Source organism: Barbatula barbatula (genome assembly GCF_947034865.1).
Source record: "Barbatula barbatula genome assembly, chromosome: 14".
Lineage (NCBI taxonomy): Eukaryota > Metazoa > Chordata > Actinopteri > Cypriniformes > Nemacheilidae > Barbatula > Barbatula barbatula.
The window spans coordinates 16,656,499-16,669,594 of record NC_136777.1 but is presented as its reverse complement, the minus strand read 5'-3'; the positions used below and the strand labels follow the sequence as shown (position 1 = coordinate 16,669,594).

Here is a 13,096-nt window from a genome sequence, read left to right as displayed (position 1 = left end):
TAACGTGGCTGGTGAGAAAGAAAGTTGTACTAAAATGTCGTACAAATTCACACAAATTAAAATTAGCAACCTCGTAAAATAGTTACGTTTTTGGTGCGATATTTTGTTGGAAATGACAAACTTTAACATTAAGGAAAGTTTATAAAAATGATCATTTTGTGATCGTTTCGTTTCCTCAGCCTGGTATTGTTTTAACTATTACTGAAAACTGAAAAATCATTCAATATGGTCATTTAGAAAACACTCTCTTTTTTATTTGTATATATTTCTGTATTGGTGCAAACTTCTAAGGTTACATGAAGAATATAGGTGAGTCTTTCATTTAACATATGGAGAGAAAACACAAATTCATGGCTCTCAGGCCTTCTTCGGTGTGTGAGGTAAACAAAACACTATTTATACAGTCAATTCAGATCACAGTCAACTTACTACACAAATCAATGAATAAAATGTAGGTCTTCAAAATTCTATTTTATTCAATAGCATTATAGGATTGTTCTGGTTGACATTCTGTTTAACATGATCATTCCTTTTATTATAAGGATTTTCTGTTACAATAAACAGTTTAATTTAGCTACTTTCAATTTTATTTATTGTGTTATCTTTCTTATCTTTTAGCAGTTCCACAATTAAATATATTTACTTAAAATACTTGACCGAGGAATGTTTGCATTTCCTTCTTTAGTTTATCAGCCTTGCAAATACATCATTACATCACTAGTTGTAGCATTAATATTTATGATACGAACAATAAAAAAGCAGTTTAGGACAAAGACCCAAACAAATTGCAGTCATCTTCTGCATGAAATTGCGATCATGTCTATATCATTGCATGTACGCTGCAGAAAACCTCACAGCAGCTTGCCGAGTCCCATTTCTCTCGTCTCTCCGCTCTCAGCTTTTGCGTGTCTGCGTCCCCTCCACCGTCTGATTTATTAAGCAGCGTTCTCTGGCCATGTGCGTCAGCACTGGCTCAGCGAGTCTCGTGAGGCGCTCCTGAAGAGCTGTGTCTCGTGTCTGGACAGCGTCAGTCTGCGGCACCCCTCCTGTCTGTCTGTCTCTCTCGCTCTCTCTCTCTTTGCGTACAGAGACCTATACCTCCAAGCATTAAACTATTGTATTCTTGTTTCCCCTGGGGTAAACCCAGCTGTATGAGTGTTTATGTGTGGATGTCTCTCTCACATCTGGTTTGGTTTTAGCGTTCAAAGAGCGTAGGCTGTGCCATTCTCGTGTTTGCTCTTTTGTTGTTGTGCACCAAAACAGTCTGTAACCTCTCACTACGCTTTTGTCTGCTTGCGAGAGCTCCGTGTGCTTGCTTGGGTCTCAATATCGTCCTTCAAACATGTGTGTGTGTAGTGTGAAACACATGCCTCCCAGCTGTGGCTCCCTTCAGGTTTGCGCATTAGGTCAGACCGCACATATTCTCCAAAAAGTCTAAGCGTGGCCTGAGTTGAGACCATATTGGCATTTAAATAAAAAAAAACAATGTTAATGTGTTGACTAGATGAGTTTTCTTAGTAGAGTTCCTGGAGGACCTGTGTCAGAATTTTCTTGCCAAGCAGTCAAAAGTATGTGCAATATTTTAGGGGCCAAAATGTTTTGCTGTATCTCAACTTTGAATAAATAATAAAATGTACTAATAACTGGGCTTGTTAAACAGATGCAGCAGCAGATTTTTCAGATGTTTTATTTGGTTCTGTGTAAATGAAATGCATATTTCCAGCATGTGAAATGTGTTTGTAATTTATAGATGCATAATGTGCTGTCTGTGCACTGTAAATACAGCTCAACTGTTTTGTTTGGAGAATAAGACACTGTATTTATTTGTATGAATGAGAAATGAGTGGTCCAAGCGGAAGCAATTTAGGGTCCGGATCTGGATCAAGTCCTGCTATTTTGGTGAAATTTGGTGTAGACAGTAGAATTGGAAAGAAAAGCCTTGGTATGAAATGTGTTTGTCTAGATATGCCAGCTAAAGAGAGCTAGCAAGTCTGCAAAACTGTCGTTGTAGTGATTAGTATATTTTATGTTATAACACTTGTATGTATTTCATTGGCCTATAACTTCAAAAAATTGTTAATAAGGAATATTTGCATGGCTATTATATGAATGTTAAATATATAATATAACAGATTATTATTTGTAATTTATTCTTATTATATTTTTGCTTTTAATTACAGTGCACAGTAGTAGAGTCGGATCTCAAAGAACAGGAAATAAATTGTATGTTTAATGTTTGATAAGCAAAACTAGCATAAAAAATGTAAACTCCGAAGGTGGCATTTTCCAAATGATGCATGTGTTTTAAACGTTCAGTCTGTAGGCATGCCTGAGTATTCCCCAAACAATAATGGCAGCCTCCATGCTGCTTGGTTGTGCTGCGTGACGTATCCAGCATAAAGTATATTTACTGCACCACTACAGCGGAGACACAGTATTTATACACAAGATATAGACGCACATACATGTCGACAAAGTGTATTAGGTGTATTTGTACATGCGCAGACACGTATTGTTTATTTATAGCTCAACAGTGCTATCCACTGGCCTGGCATACATAATACAGCAAATGTCCCTTGTTTCAGCAGTTGCCCAGTAAATGCATGTTTACCCTGACAACAAAGACAATAAATAGCAGCACTTAGCAAGCTCTCAAACACTACATATTAAACAAAATCAACTTCTCCATCTTTTCCTGTGGTTCCACAAGCGCCTCTCTGGTACCTCCCAATGGGAGTGGTCCCAGCACAGAGCCTTGCGACACCCCATTGGTTTATTGAAAGCTGTGATGGGGACAGCAGGGGCACAGAGTCTTTGATCTGACCCAGCATGTTTGTAATTCACCGTTCTAAACAGTACGAGTGGAAAAAAAAGCATCCAAATAATCAGTGACTGCTGCAGCGATGAAACATACACAGCTAATGATGAGGAGAGGCGTCAGAACCGCAAACGTCACACGTAAATACACCATAGTCACCACAACTGTCTGAAACTTGAGAGACTGACCCGTGGCTAAATGTAATGGCTTAATAATTTTTTCTAAACAGGGCTGTTGTGAATGAATGTGAGGGAAGGAAACTAATCTTGATCACTGTGTTGCAGGTTTGACGGATGAGAAAGTGAAGGCTTATCTCTCCCTCCACCCGCAGATGCTGGATGAGTTTGTTCTGGAGAGCGTGAGCGCAGAGACAGTAGACAGATGGTTGAAACGGAAGAGCAGCAGCCAGCCTGCAGGTACAGACTCAAGATTGTGTTAGAATGTATTGGACTAAGAGCTTTGTGTTTTCAAGAATTCTGCTGTCTAGAATTCTCTTTATGGAATACGGTTAATTATTTTAAATTATTCCGATTGGTGCATATTTTTTAAATGGTATTAAAGGAGTAGTTTACTTAAAATAGTATGTACATATTCTAACTTGCTCATGTCATTTCAAACACATGAATATGGAACACAAAAGCAGAATTTTTACACCGCTCATATTCATGCAAAGAAGATCATTGTGATCGGAGCTGGTACATAAGGTCAAATTAGGTTAATTTATCTTCTGAAGATATGTGTTGCATCTGTGTAAAAGAAACTTTGTAAAAAAAAATCCAATGTCATAGACAGAATTGTGACTGTAATAGTTTAATTATTTTCTTTTTTTTAGAGTGAGTGTTGCACCTTCTTCTTAATTGGTTTGTGGTTGCACCTCCTCTGGGTTTAGAACCTCTTTTGACCCTTTTTGTAGGTTTATATTTTGTTCAAACATGCATTTAGTTATGTATGCATGAATATTATAATATAGTTCATATTATTTATAATTACTTATTGGTAATTATTTAAATATTGTTGATATTGTCTTATTTCGTATATTTATAGTAAATGTATGCTCTGCCATATAGACTTGTACATCTCAAACTTGATGAAGATTTTAGAAAGAAAGGACGGATATAGAAAATGTACACTTTCAAGCAACAATTTTATTTGTGTCAATGTGAAATAATCTGCAAAAACAAATTTTTACCTAAATTAATTTTATTTCCTTAAATGCACTGAACATATTATTCCTCAACTGGTTCTGTCATGAAACTGAGAGGAAGCAGAACCCAAGTACAGATAGCTCTCAAATAAAATAATTTATTTACATAGACAGAACAAAACTCAAAATCCCAGAGGGGTAAAACAAGAACAAAATACTTTAACATAACAAAACCTAAGACTTGACTTAAATAGACCAGGGGCAACAGGACAAGACAGGAACAAAGACAAACGATCCGGCACAGGACAGCAAACGCAAGGGCAGTAAATAGGAGAGGAACAAAAGAGGCATAACAAGGGCAACAGTTAAAGGGCGTGAACTGATAGTGGCATAATGAATAAGGAAACAAGAAGGTGGGGCTAAGACGTGATCAATGGCCATGTGCTTCCAACCAAAACACAAGAAATGGGGCTGTCATGATCCTGTCGGCCAGAACAAGAGATACAGCTGCTAGGAAGGCAGGATCATGACAGGTTTGTTTTAAACATAATATGTATATACTGATTGGCCAAAATAATGCATAAAACCTATCCTACATTCATTTCTTGTTCTATAAGCATGCTTTTAATATGGGTAGATTCTGTATGGGATTGTATACAATACAGCATATTCATCAGTTCCCTAAATTAAATACAATTATCTCTCTAAGTTGGTTTTATAGATTTCCACCATTGGTGGATCATAAAGTTATGTAAACACACCCTAATGCGCCACTGCTTCAACTAAACTATGTTAATTTCGTAGATACAGAATCACAGTTGCACACCACTTCTGTACGTGTTTTTTGTGTATGTAACCTTAGCAGCCAATATGGGCCGAAGGCTGCAGGGTTATAGCCTGGGTGAAAGTATGGGAGAGAAAGCCTGCTGGGTCCTTATAGGTCATTAGGACTGTTTAAGCAGGACCGACTTCTCCATGCACAGCATGCTTCAAGCCACAGCCCGGTCCACTCGACCCATCGCATCCATCAGGGGCCCACAGGGTTGGCGGCTGGCCCAGCTCGGATACTGACGTCAGAGCCAACCTCCAGGGGCATGCAGCCGGCCGGGAGGGGGGATGGAGGAGGGTGAATGTGTCGCATTTTGGGAATGTTTTCTGCATGAGTGCGGCAGAGCGCAGCTCTCTCTCTTTCTCTCTCTCTCAGGCTGGCGGCTTATGGTTAACCTCGCCTCTGCTCTGCAGGCCCGGGTGCCGGGGGTTTTCTCATGCAGTGTTTCAACATCAATCTCTCTACAAGCATGCGTGCCAGATCCTGTCTTGGCCTGTGATGCATGTCAAGCAGTGCTTCGAATTAGTATGCATGTCAACCTTCAAATTCTTTGTGTACGTCAATTCCTTTTTTATCCGTGACCATAACCAATTGAAGCATATGGATTGCAACAGGAGTTCAATTGGGACATATTCTAGATTTCATACATGTACTCCTCTTAAAGGGGCTTGTTTTTCTGATTTGTTTCAAAATACGCTGTACATTCATTTTGCCATTAATACCCATTGAGCTCACACAGCGACATGGTGCAGAGCATCTGTTTGTTCGACCGATAACAGAGCGATAGTTAAATGTGTGCTGAGAGTACTATTCAAAATGTCCAGGATATGTAATGAATGATCACACCAGGGTTAGTAGACTCAGATTTATTTTGCTTTTGGATGTTGTGTCGTTGTAAAGGTTCTGATCAAGATGCAGTTTTTACTTGCAGGTGTAGGGGACAGGCCAGGTGTATTGGCCAGGATTAATGAGAAAACACATGTTTTGACTCATGGAAATTGGTGAAACAAGCTAATTTATGTAGACATTCAAGACGCTGTAATCGAAAGCCTAAATAGCTATTCACAAAATTTATGTTTTTGGCACAAGATTTGTAAACTGTACAAGTTTTCCGTGTTTCAAAGACATCGTACATCTTCTGAACAGTTTTCCTGTGTGATTTCGTTTAGACCTGTTAGTACTCTTTTCCACACTAAACTGTTCAGAGGATATTAGCTGTCTTTGAAAAAGAATATATCTTTGTGTGGTTTGTATCTTATTTTTGTGACAAAATGTTCAACTTTGTGTTCTATGCTTATTCTTGGCTCTTAGGGCAAACTTAAATGCTTCCTCTTTTGCTTTCCTGGGTCTCTTTAAATAGAAGCACCTGCTAAATGAATAAATATAAACCAAAATGTGTTAAGTTGTGCTATACACTAGGGCAAGTAAAAAATACAGAAACCTGGAAACCGTTACATTTCAAGGTAAGAATACAACAACGATTACGTCTTAAGAAATAAATGTTAATTTGATGTTTTTTTAACTGAAATGAGACGCACTCGATGAGGTATGCGGTCGACAAATGCGACCTCTGAAGGACGCAGCCTTTGAATTGAGACAAAGGCTGAGATATCTATATAAATGTAGAAATAGAGAAAAATCTGTTACACTTTTCAGAAAACAGGACCGACAAGATGCACATTGTGAAATGTGTTAGCTAGACAGGATTTAAACTTTGCATATGAAAAAGTTTGTTTTAAAAATAAAAAGTGGTCGAAAGTGAACAAAAGAGAAGCATTAAAATACCAGGTGTAAACGGGTTGAATCGATTGACATCTTAATATCAGGAATAAACAGGGTCTGTGATGCGCTCAAGGGTTCTGGATTGGCTTTGAGTGTTCACATATTGGAAGTTCCTTATCTAAAAATAGCCATTACTTTAGCATTTCTGTTTGGTACCACCAAAGATTACAGGATACTATATAATAGCTTTATTTCATAGGTTTAATAGGAAATAATAGGTTTATTTCATTTCTGGCTTTCTAGAAGTTCATGAAATCTGTGCTGATATTCAGAAAACGAATGAGTATATTCTTGACCCTTTGCATCTGTTACAGTATGAATGTGGTGTGGCTGACTTCTGGGCTTGAGTAGCGATCACAGGAGATGTCCTAACATCTGAGGTCTTCCAGGCTCTGACGTTGTTTAACACTGTTAAATCACAAGACCTGCTGGTGACATCTAACTGAGCTCTTTATAATTCTGTCTGCTTCAAGGATATTGAAGGATTCTTTGAGAATGGCTGCACTCACTGCTGGTATCTCTGTACTTCGCAGGTCAACATCTGGTCAGTATGACACTGCTGACCAGACACGTTTGCTCTTTGATTTGAAAGATAATCTAGAAATCGTTTTTCTAGAAGATTGTTGTAGATGTAGCATGCCTGTGAATGCCAACAGTCATGTTTTATGTCTTGTGACCATTTTTACCCTAAAAGCACACATTCCTCATTGCTTTAGTCTTTTATCTTCTTGTGGACTTTCAACTGTTTTTCTGAGCTGTTTCTCAATCGTTTCTTTAAGAAGATAAGCTTTCGGCGTATGCACGTAACAGCCCAGCAGATGAGCTACCGAGGGGAAACGGAAGATATGCTTGATGTTTGCGCAAACTTGAGGAAAAGTAATAATGGTTCATATCTTGTGTCTAAGAAGTGTGTACGCATATGTAGTTTCGTCTCTGTGACTAACAAGGACCCCCAAGGTCCCAGTGACGTCAGAAACCTCCACCTCATTCCCACCTAGCGTCCCCCGGGCCTGTTTTCTTCTCAGAGGAACACAGTCTTCGAGTAATTGATAAATCCCAAACCTTTCACCGCTCTGCCTCTAGAGAAACGGTACATATGGATCAGTTTGGTGCCGTGATGTTGCATATGTGTAGATGAGTGATTCATGAACTACTCATTCAGTCTGACTTTAGACGACTGGCCTTGGTGACCCGGCTCATACTGGAGAGCCGTAGATGATGTGCGGATAAATATTTCCGAAATGTGCCATAATTCAATAAGAGTGCCTGAATGTGCCGTTTGTGTCCGGCCGTGCTGCTTGCGTCCCAGACTGGGGGCATCTAGAGGGGATTCTAGACAAAGTGTCTGGTTTCTTTTATCCTACTGTTACAGACATTTCTTTGCCGCATGTAATTTACTTTGATTGTTTTTGGCATTTGTTGTCATTCTTGGTTCTTGCCACAACACTTATTAACTGTTGCTTAAAGTTGGCATAAAACAATGTTCTAGAAATATTCTTGAAATAATGTGCCCAGAGGAATTGTGGGCAGTAAAACCAGGAACATGACATTGACTCTACAGAGAGCCTGACAGAAATTCATCTGCATTGATTACCAAACATTTCCATCTGGGAATACCAGAAATGGAACAAGTGTGACGTGAGCATAGGTGGCATGTGGGTCGAAGTGGAACATGGCCCTCCCTTAACTGCCCAGCAGACAGTTTTACTCTCTGTTTCAACCTTTATGAGCTGTCTACATAGGCAGCATTTCAAAAGATCATAGGTACATGAGGATTGAGGCATAAATCCCTTCCCTTGGTTCATTTTAAAGCATGCTTTACACAATTGTGTTTAAACAAAAGCAGAAATCTATTCTGTTACATTGATTGGCTGCTTTTGTACAGAATTCCAGTTACTTATGAGGTGACGTTTCATTTAGATTTGAATGCCAGTGCTTAATTTGTAAATTCCGAGGTACCGGAACAAGGGGGCATGGCAGATCCGGCAAGTTAGTGCTGTGGGAAAAAGTAACAGAATTTGCCATCTGTGATGGGGATCATCTCAGAATTATCAAAGAAATTGAACGTGCTAGACGCAGATTTTATCTTGAGCTTGCCTTAGTTCAAATGAGCGTTTAGGTGATGTAAACAGTTTATGGTCATAATGATGATGTTGTGAATATTTGTGCATGTAAACAAATAAAACTTTAATTACAAAAATCAAAAATTTGTGTAGAATTCAGAAGTTTAACGTTCAATTTAAATTACACCTGCGGCTGCAGATGGAGGCTGCCTAGAATAATATAGCATATAATCATCCGTTAACCATATTTAATTATTTATTCTGCGTCTCTTCGTAGCATTTGTCCAACAACACAAATATCCCAAATAAGTTGAGTCCCTCACAGTCGACTGCTGGCCACACAAACATATTAAAACATCACATATAATCCAGGCCTGGTCCTCTCTCGTTGTACCCTCCTGTCACTCATCCTTTAATGCTCCCTGAGCTCCTCCATGTGAGATGCGAGAGCGGTGCAATGCGCAGCTGACACTCATTATCACTTGCGTCACCGGACTCGGCCGTTCCCTCATGGCTCTCGTCCCACCTTCCACGTTACATAGTAATATAAAACAGATTAAATAAAAGAAAGGGAAGGAAAAAAACTATGACATTTACAAAATATCTTAATGGAACATGATCTTTTCTTTATATCCTAATGCTTTTTGGCATAAAAGAAAAATTTTGACCCATACAATGTATTTTTGGCTTTCACAATTTTTTTTCCTGTGCTACTTAATCCTGTGATCCAGGGTCACATTTGTCAACTACTCGTGTCACATAACCAATTACAGTTACTGTTCATTGTAGTCACTTTATGAGCTGTATAAGAAGTATATTGCACATACTTGGAGATCCCTAAGAGGTTTGAAGTCTCCAAACATTAGCTCTTGAGAATCGCCCTTGAGTGTAATCCACTTTACTGACTCCTCACTTGGTGGGCAATCGGGTCACTGATCATTGTCCGTCGTGAGTCATGCTTACCCCCGAGAGGTTCATTCACCTGGACATCATGTGTATCTATCTCTGTGTTTCTGACTCAGCGGCTTTCTAAATGGAGCTTTCCAGTAGGAGGAGTTGGTAAACCATCTCCAGGTTTTTGACCTCAGGTGCTCTCTCAGTAGAGCATGTGGATTTCTCACATGTTCTCCCATATCTTGCCTATTTACATACTCTAGAGTTTGAATGTGACCACAGCTGTGTATATATGTGTCGTGAAGGACTGGGGTTTATTAGGTAAATTAAGGCCACGCACGGCATGTGTTTGTAGATGGACAGAGCCTTTGCAAGCCATTTTGTTCTTCTGTTTTATTCTAAGGACTCCGGTTGTGGTTTTAAGCTTTTGCAAGTTTTAAGCTTTCGAAATTAATGGGAAGTAGAAAGGACATTATGGGAAAATGCAAGCTAAAGTTTTCAATTCTTGTTTAATATTCAATGTTAATTTTGTTGAGTGAACAAAAACGTGCACCGATACCACTTTTTAAAGGATCGAGTACGAGCACCGATACTTTTTCCCTGGTACTCACCGATACCGACGCCTGTTGTACAGTTTTTTTTTGTTTGTGGCAATTTTCTAAGAACAACACAATGAGACTAATGAACATATCAGCATCTTTATTTTTAACAACTTCAACTCATATTATGAAAAAATAAATCAATCTTATGTGCTTATCAAAAATTTTCAACGCCCAAAATTCACAGTGTCCAATAACCTCCAAAGGGCAAAACCAAGGACATAAGCATGCAGATTGCCATGCGTGGGTCGTCATCATTGATTTTAAAATATTTTAACACTGCTAAGCTCGAATGAAGCATTAAGAGAGAGTGATTTACATGTTAAGTCAATGCAAAGACACGATAGACCTACTTGCGGTGCGATTCACGCGAATGAGGTGGCGCGAATTGAGCGTTGAGTTGAAAAATCTGAATTTTGTCGAAAATTCCAATCAGGAGTCTGCTCTAGTAGTGATGTGATTATGACATAGCGAGCGGAGGCAGAAATCTGAAACAACAATGAAGGACTGCGCCTCTGAAGGATCTGATGGAGCCAGACACGGCACCGAACAAGTCTACGTCTATCTTCAGCCTTCCATAGCACATAATGCGCAGCTACCCTCTCAACAAAATCCATGTCCGCCATTTCTTAACAAGACTGGAGCCGCCTGCCAGAAGGCCCTCCCATGACACGAATTTCACTCGCGAATGAAGCGAGTAAACTCAAAATGAGTCCAACTACACACGAATAGGGCGATTTAGGTGTGAACACTCTATGACATTGTGTCTGCTACGGCAGGTGTCTCTGTGTGCACTTCTCTCGTTCTGTCAATTACGTCACGTGAGGTATCGGTCTTTGGTATCGGGGAATTTTTACGAGTACGAGTACATGAGCTTGGTATCGGGCCCGATACCAATACTGGTATCGGTATCGGTGCATCCCTAATGTTAAGAGCTCGGCATAGTCCACGCGAATTGCGCTTTCGTTGTGCGTTTTGGGGTAAAACAAAGCTTGAAAACATTGAGAGACATTCCCGGAGAGTTCTGTTTGGTTTCCTGCGGCGAAACAATTTGTCGTATGTAGATCAAAATTAAATCAAGAGAAATCGTAAGATATAGATAAATGTTAAATTATAAATACAGCGTTAACCAACATTTACAAAAAAAGCTAATTATACATTTGTAATTTTAGTAAATACTAAAAAAGTAATACAAATCATATAATTATAGCTGTATATATCGGAAGCAAGTTTAAAGGGATTCATCACCCAAAATGAAAATTCTGTCATCATTTACTCTCCTTCGAGTTCAAATGTATATAAATGTCTTTGTTCTGATGAACACAGAGAAAGATATTTGGAAGAACACTCATATCCCAACAGATCTTGGACCCCATTGATTCCCATAGTTTTCAATTTCAATTTTTTTTGTTGAACACAAAGATGATATTTTGAATAAAAAATGATCATTTTTAAGATTGAAGTTTGTATATAGTGCATGTTATTTCATTCAGTTGAATGTGTTTTTCGTTTGTGTTTCGACAGATGATTCCCCGGCTAAAGAAGTCAGCAGGGTAAGTGAAGCATCACTTGTGTGTTCACCCTTCCAGGCACAGTGAGAAAATCTAGAGAAAGTCGTATTTATATTGTTACTGCTAAACACCAGCAGAAATAAGAAATAGAAAAGCTGCCAAACCTTGTGCCATTCTCGGCTTTGTGTAGCACCTGGTACTGAGTATATCCTTCCAAAGAATCCCTTCATTAAAATCATCAGCTAAAGTTTTGTCTTCAGCTAAAGAAGATGTTTTTTTTAACGAAAAAATGAATGCTAAAAATGCCTGAAATGACCTGTTTAATAAAAGCGCTTAGCAAACTTGTGAACGGGCTTGCCAACAGACATAGCGTCCCAAAGTGAGGACAGTTGTCAGGGGACGAGTGCTCATAGAACGCTTCATTAACACATTTCTGCTAATAATCTCTCAACAACACACACGGTCTGTAAATATGAGAACGCCTTCCTTATGACGCGTGACTTACAAGACAGAGAGCCCGTATATGAGAAGAGCAACGACCTGTTCATGAGATGCTTTAACGGCCTAATATCACAGAAGCTCTTGGGCCTGTCGATTTTTGGGACCGAGATGAAGAAGTTGGAAAGAGACATGGTTTGAGAACGTCACCCGCCTTTAGTACGTCACAGTTCGTCTACATAAACAGGATGCGTAGGGAGCTGTTCCCGTGGGGGAGCACCTCACACACCCCTCATCCACCAGCCCACTACGACCTTTCACACGGGGACAGAAATAGACATCCATGCTTGGGCCAGCAGTTCAGCTTGCCTAATTTAGTGTCCATCGCCAGATAAAACATTCACGAAATGTCTCAAGATTAATTTTCATTGTGTGGATATTATACATTTACATAGATGAAGATACTAAGAAAGTAAAGAAGAGTTTGTGTCTGGTGTCTTGCTGTATTATTTTATATTGTGATGTGATATTAAACTGATGCGCAGTCACAGGTGTGTATATCCAGCTTGAGAAAGCACATGTGACTGTATAATATAGATGATATAGTATACGGTGTGTGTGCGTTTCTCTTGTGTCCAGCAGTATCAGGACACGAATATGCAGAGCGTCGTATATGAGCTGAAAAGCTACATGGAGCAGCGACTGGACACTGGAGGAGACAACAAACTACTGCTCTATGAGTTGTGCAACATCATCAAAACAGGTCAGACATCACACACACCCACAGAGCCCGAATTACCCAGCATGCAATGCACATCAGTGAACAGAACATGAGATATGTGCGTGTAGAACTCGACAGATGAGCGGTAGTCTAAGTTCTTTTTTAATCATTTGGTTGTTTCAGCGTTTTTAAAGGAGCAGTTCCCCTTTAAATTGAAAATGTTGTCATCATTTACACGCCCTCTTGTCATTTCAAACCCTTTATTTGCAGAACACAAAAGAGACATTTCGAAAAAAG

The 13,096-nt window shown here is 39.3% G+C and overlaps 1 protein-coding gene across 2 annotated transcripts in view; it reads left to right on the top strand.

The window, feature by feature from the left end:
* Window positions 1–13,096, top strand: part of pde10a (phosphodiesterase 10A) — a 45,201-nt gene that overhangs the window by 16,502 nt on the left and 15,603 nt on the right. Inside the window, exons 2-4 of one of the 2 annotated variants that reach the window (XM_079473593.1) lie at window positions 3,103–3,234; window positions 11,654–11,682; window positions 12,721–12,841. In XM_079473593.1, the coding sequence (XP_079329719.1) occupies window positions 3,103–3,234; window positions 11,654–11,682; window positions 12,721–12,841 (282 nt within the window). Of the gene's footprint in view, window positions 1–3,102; window positions 3,235–11,653; window positions 11,683–12,717; window positions 12,842–13,096 lie in introns of both variants that reach the window. The other variant, XM_079473592.1, reaches the window with a different exon arrangement.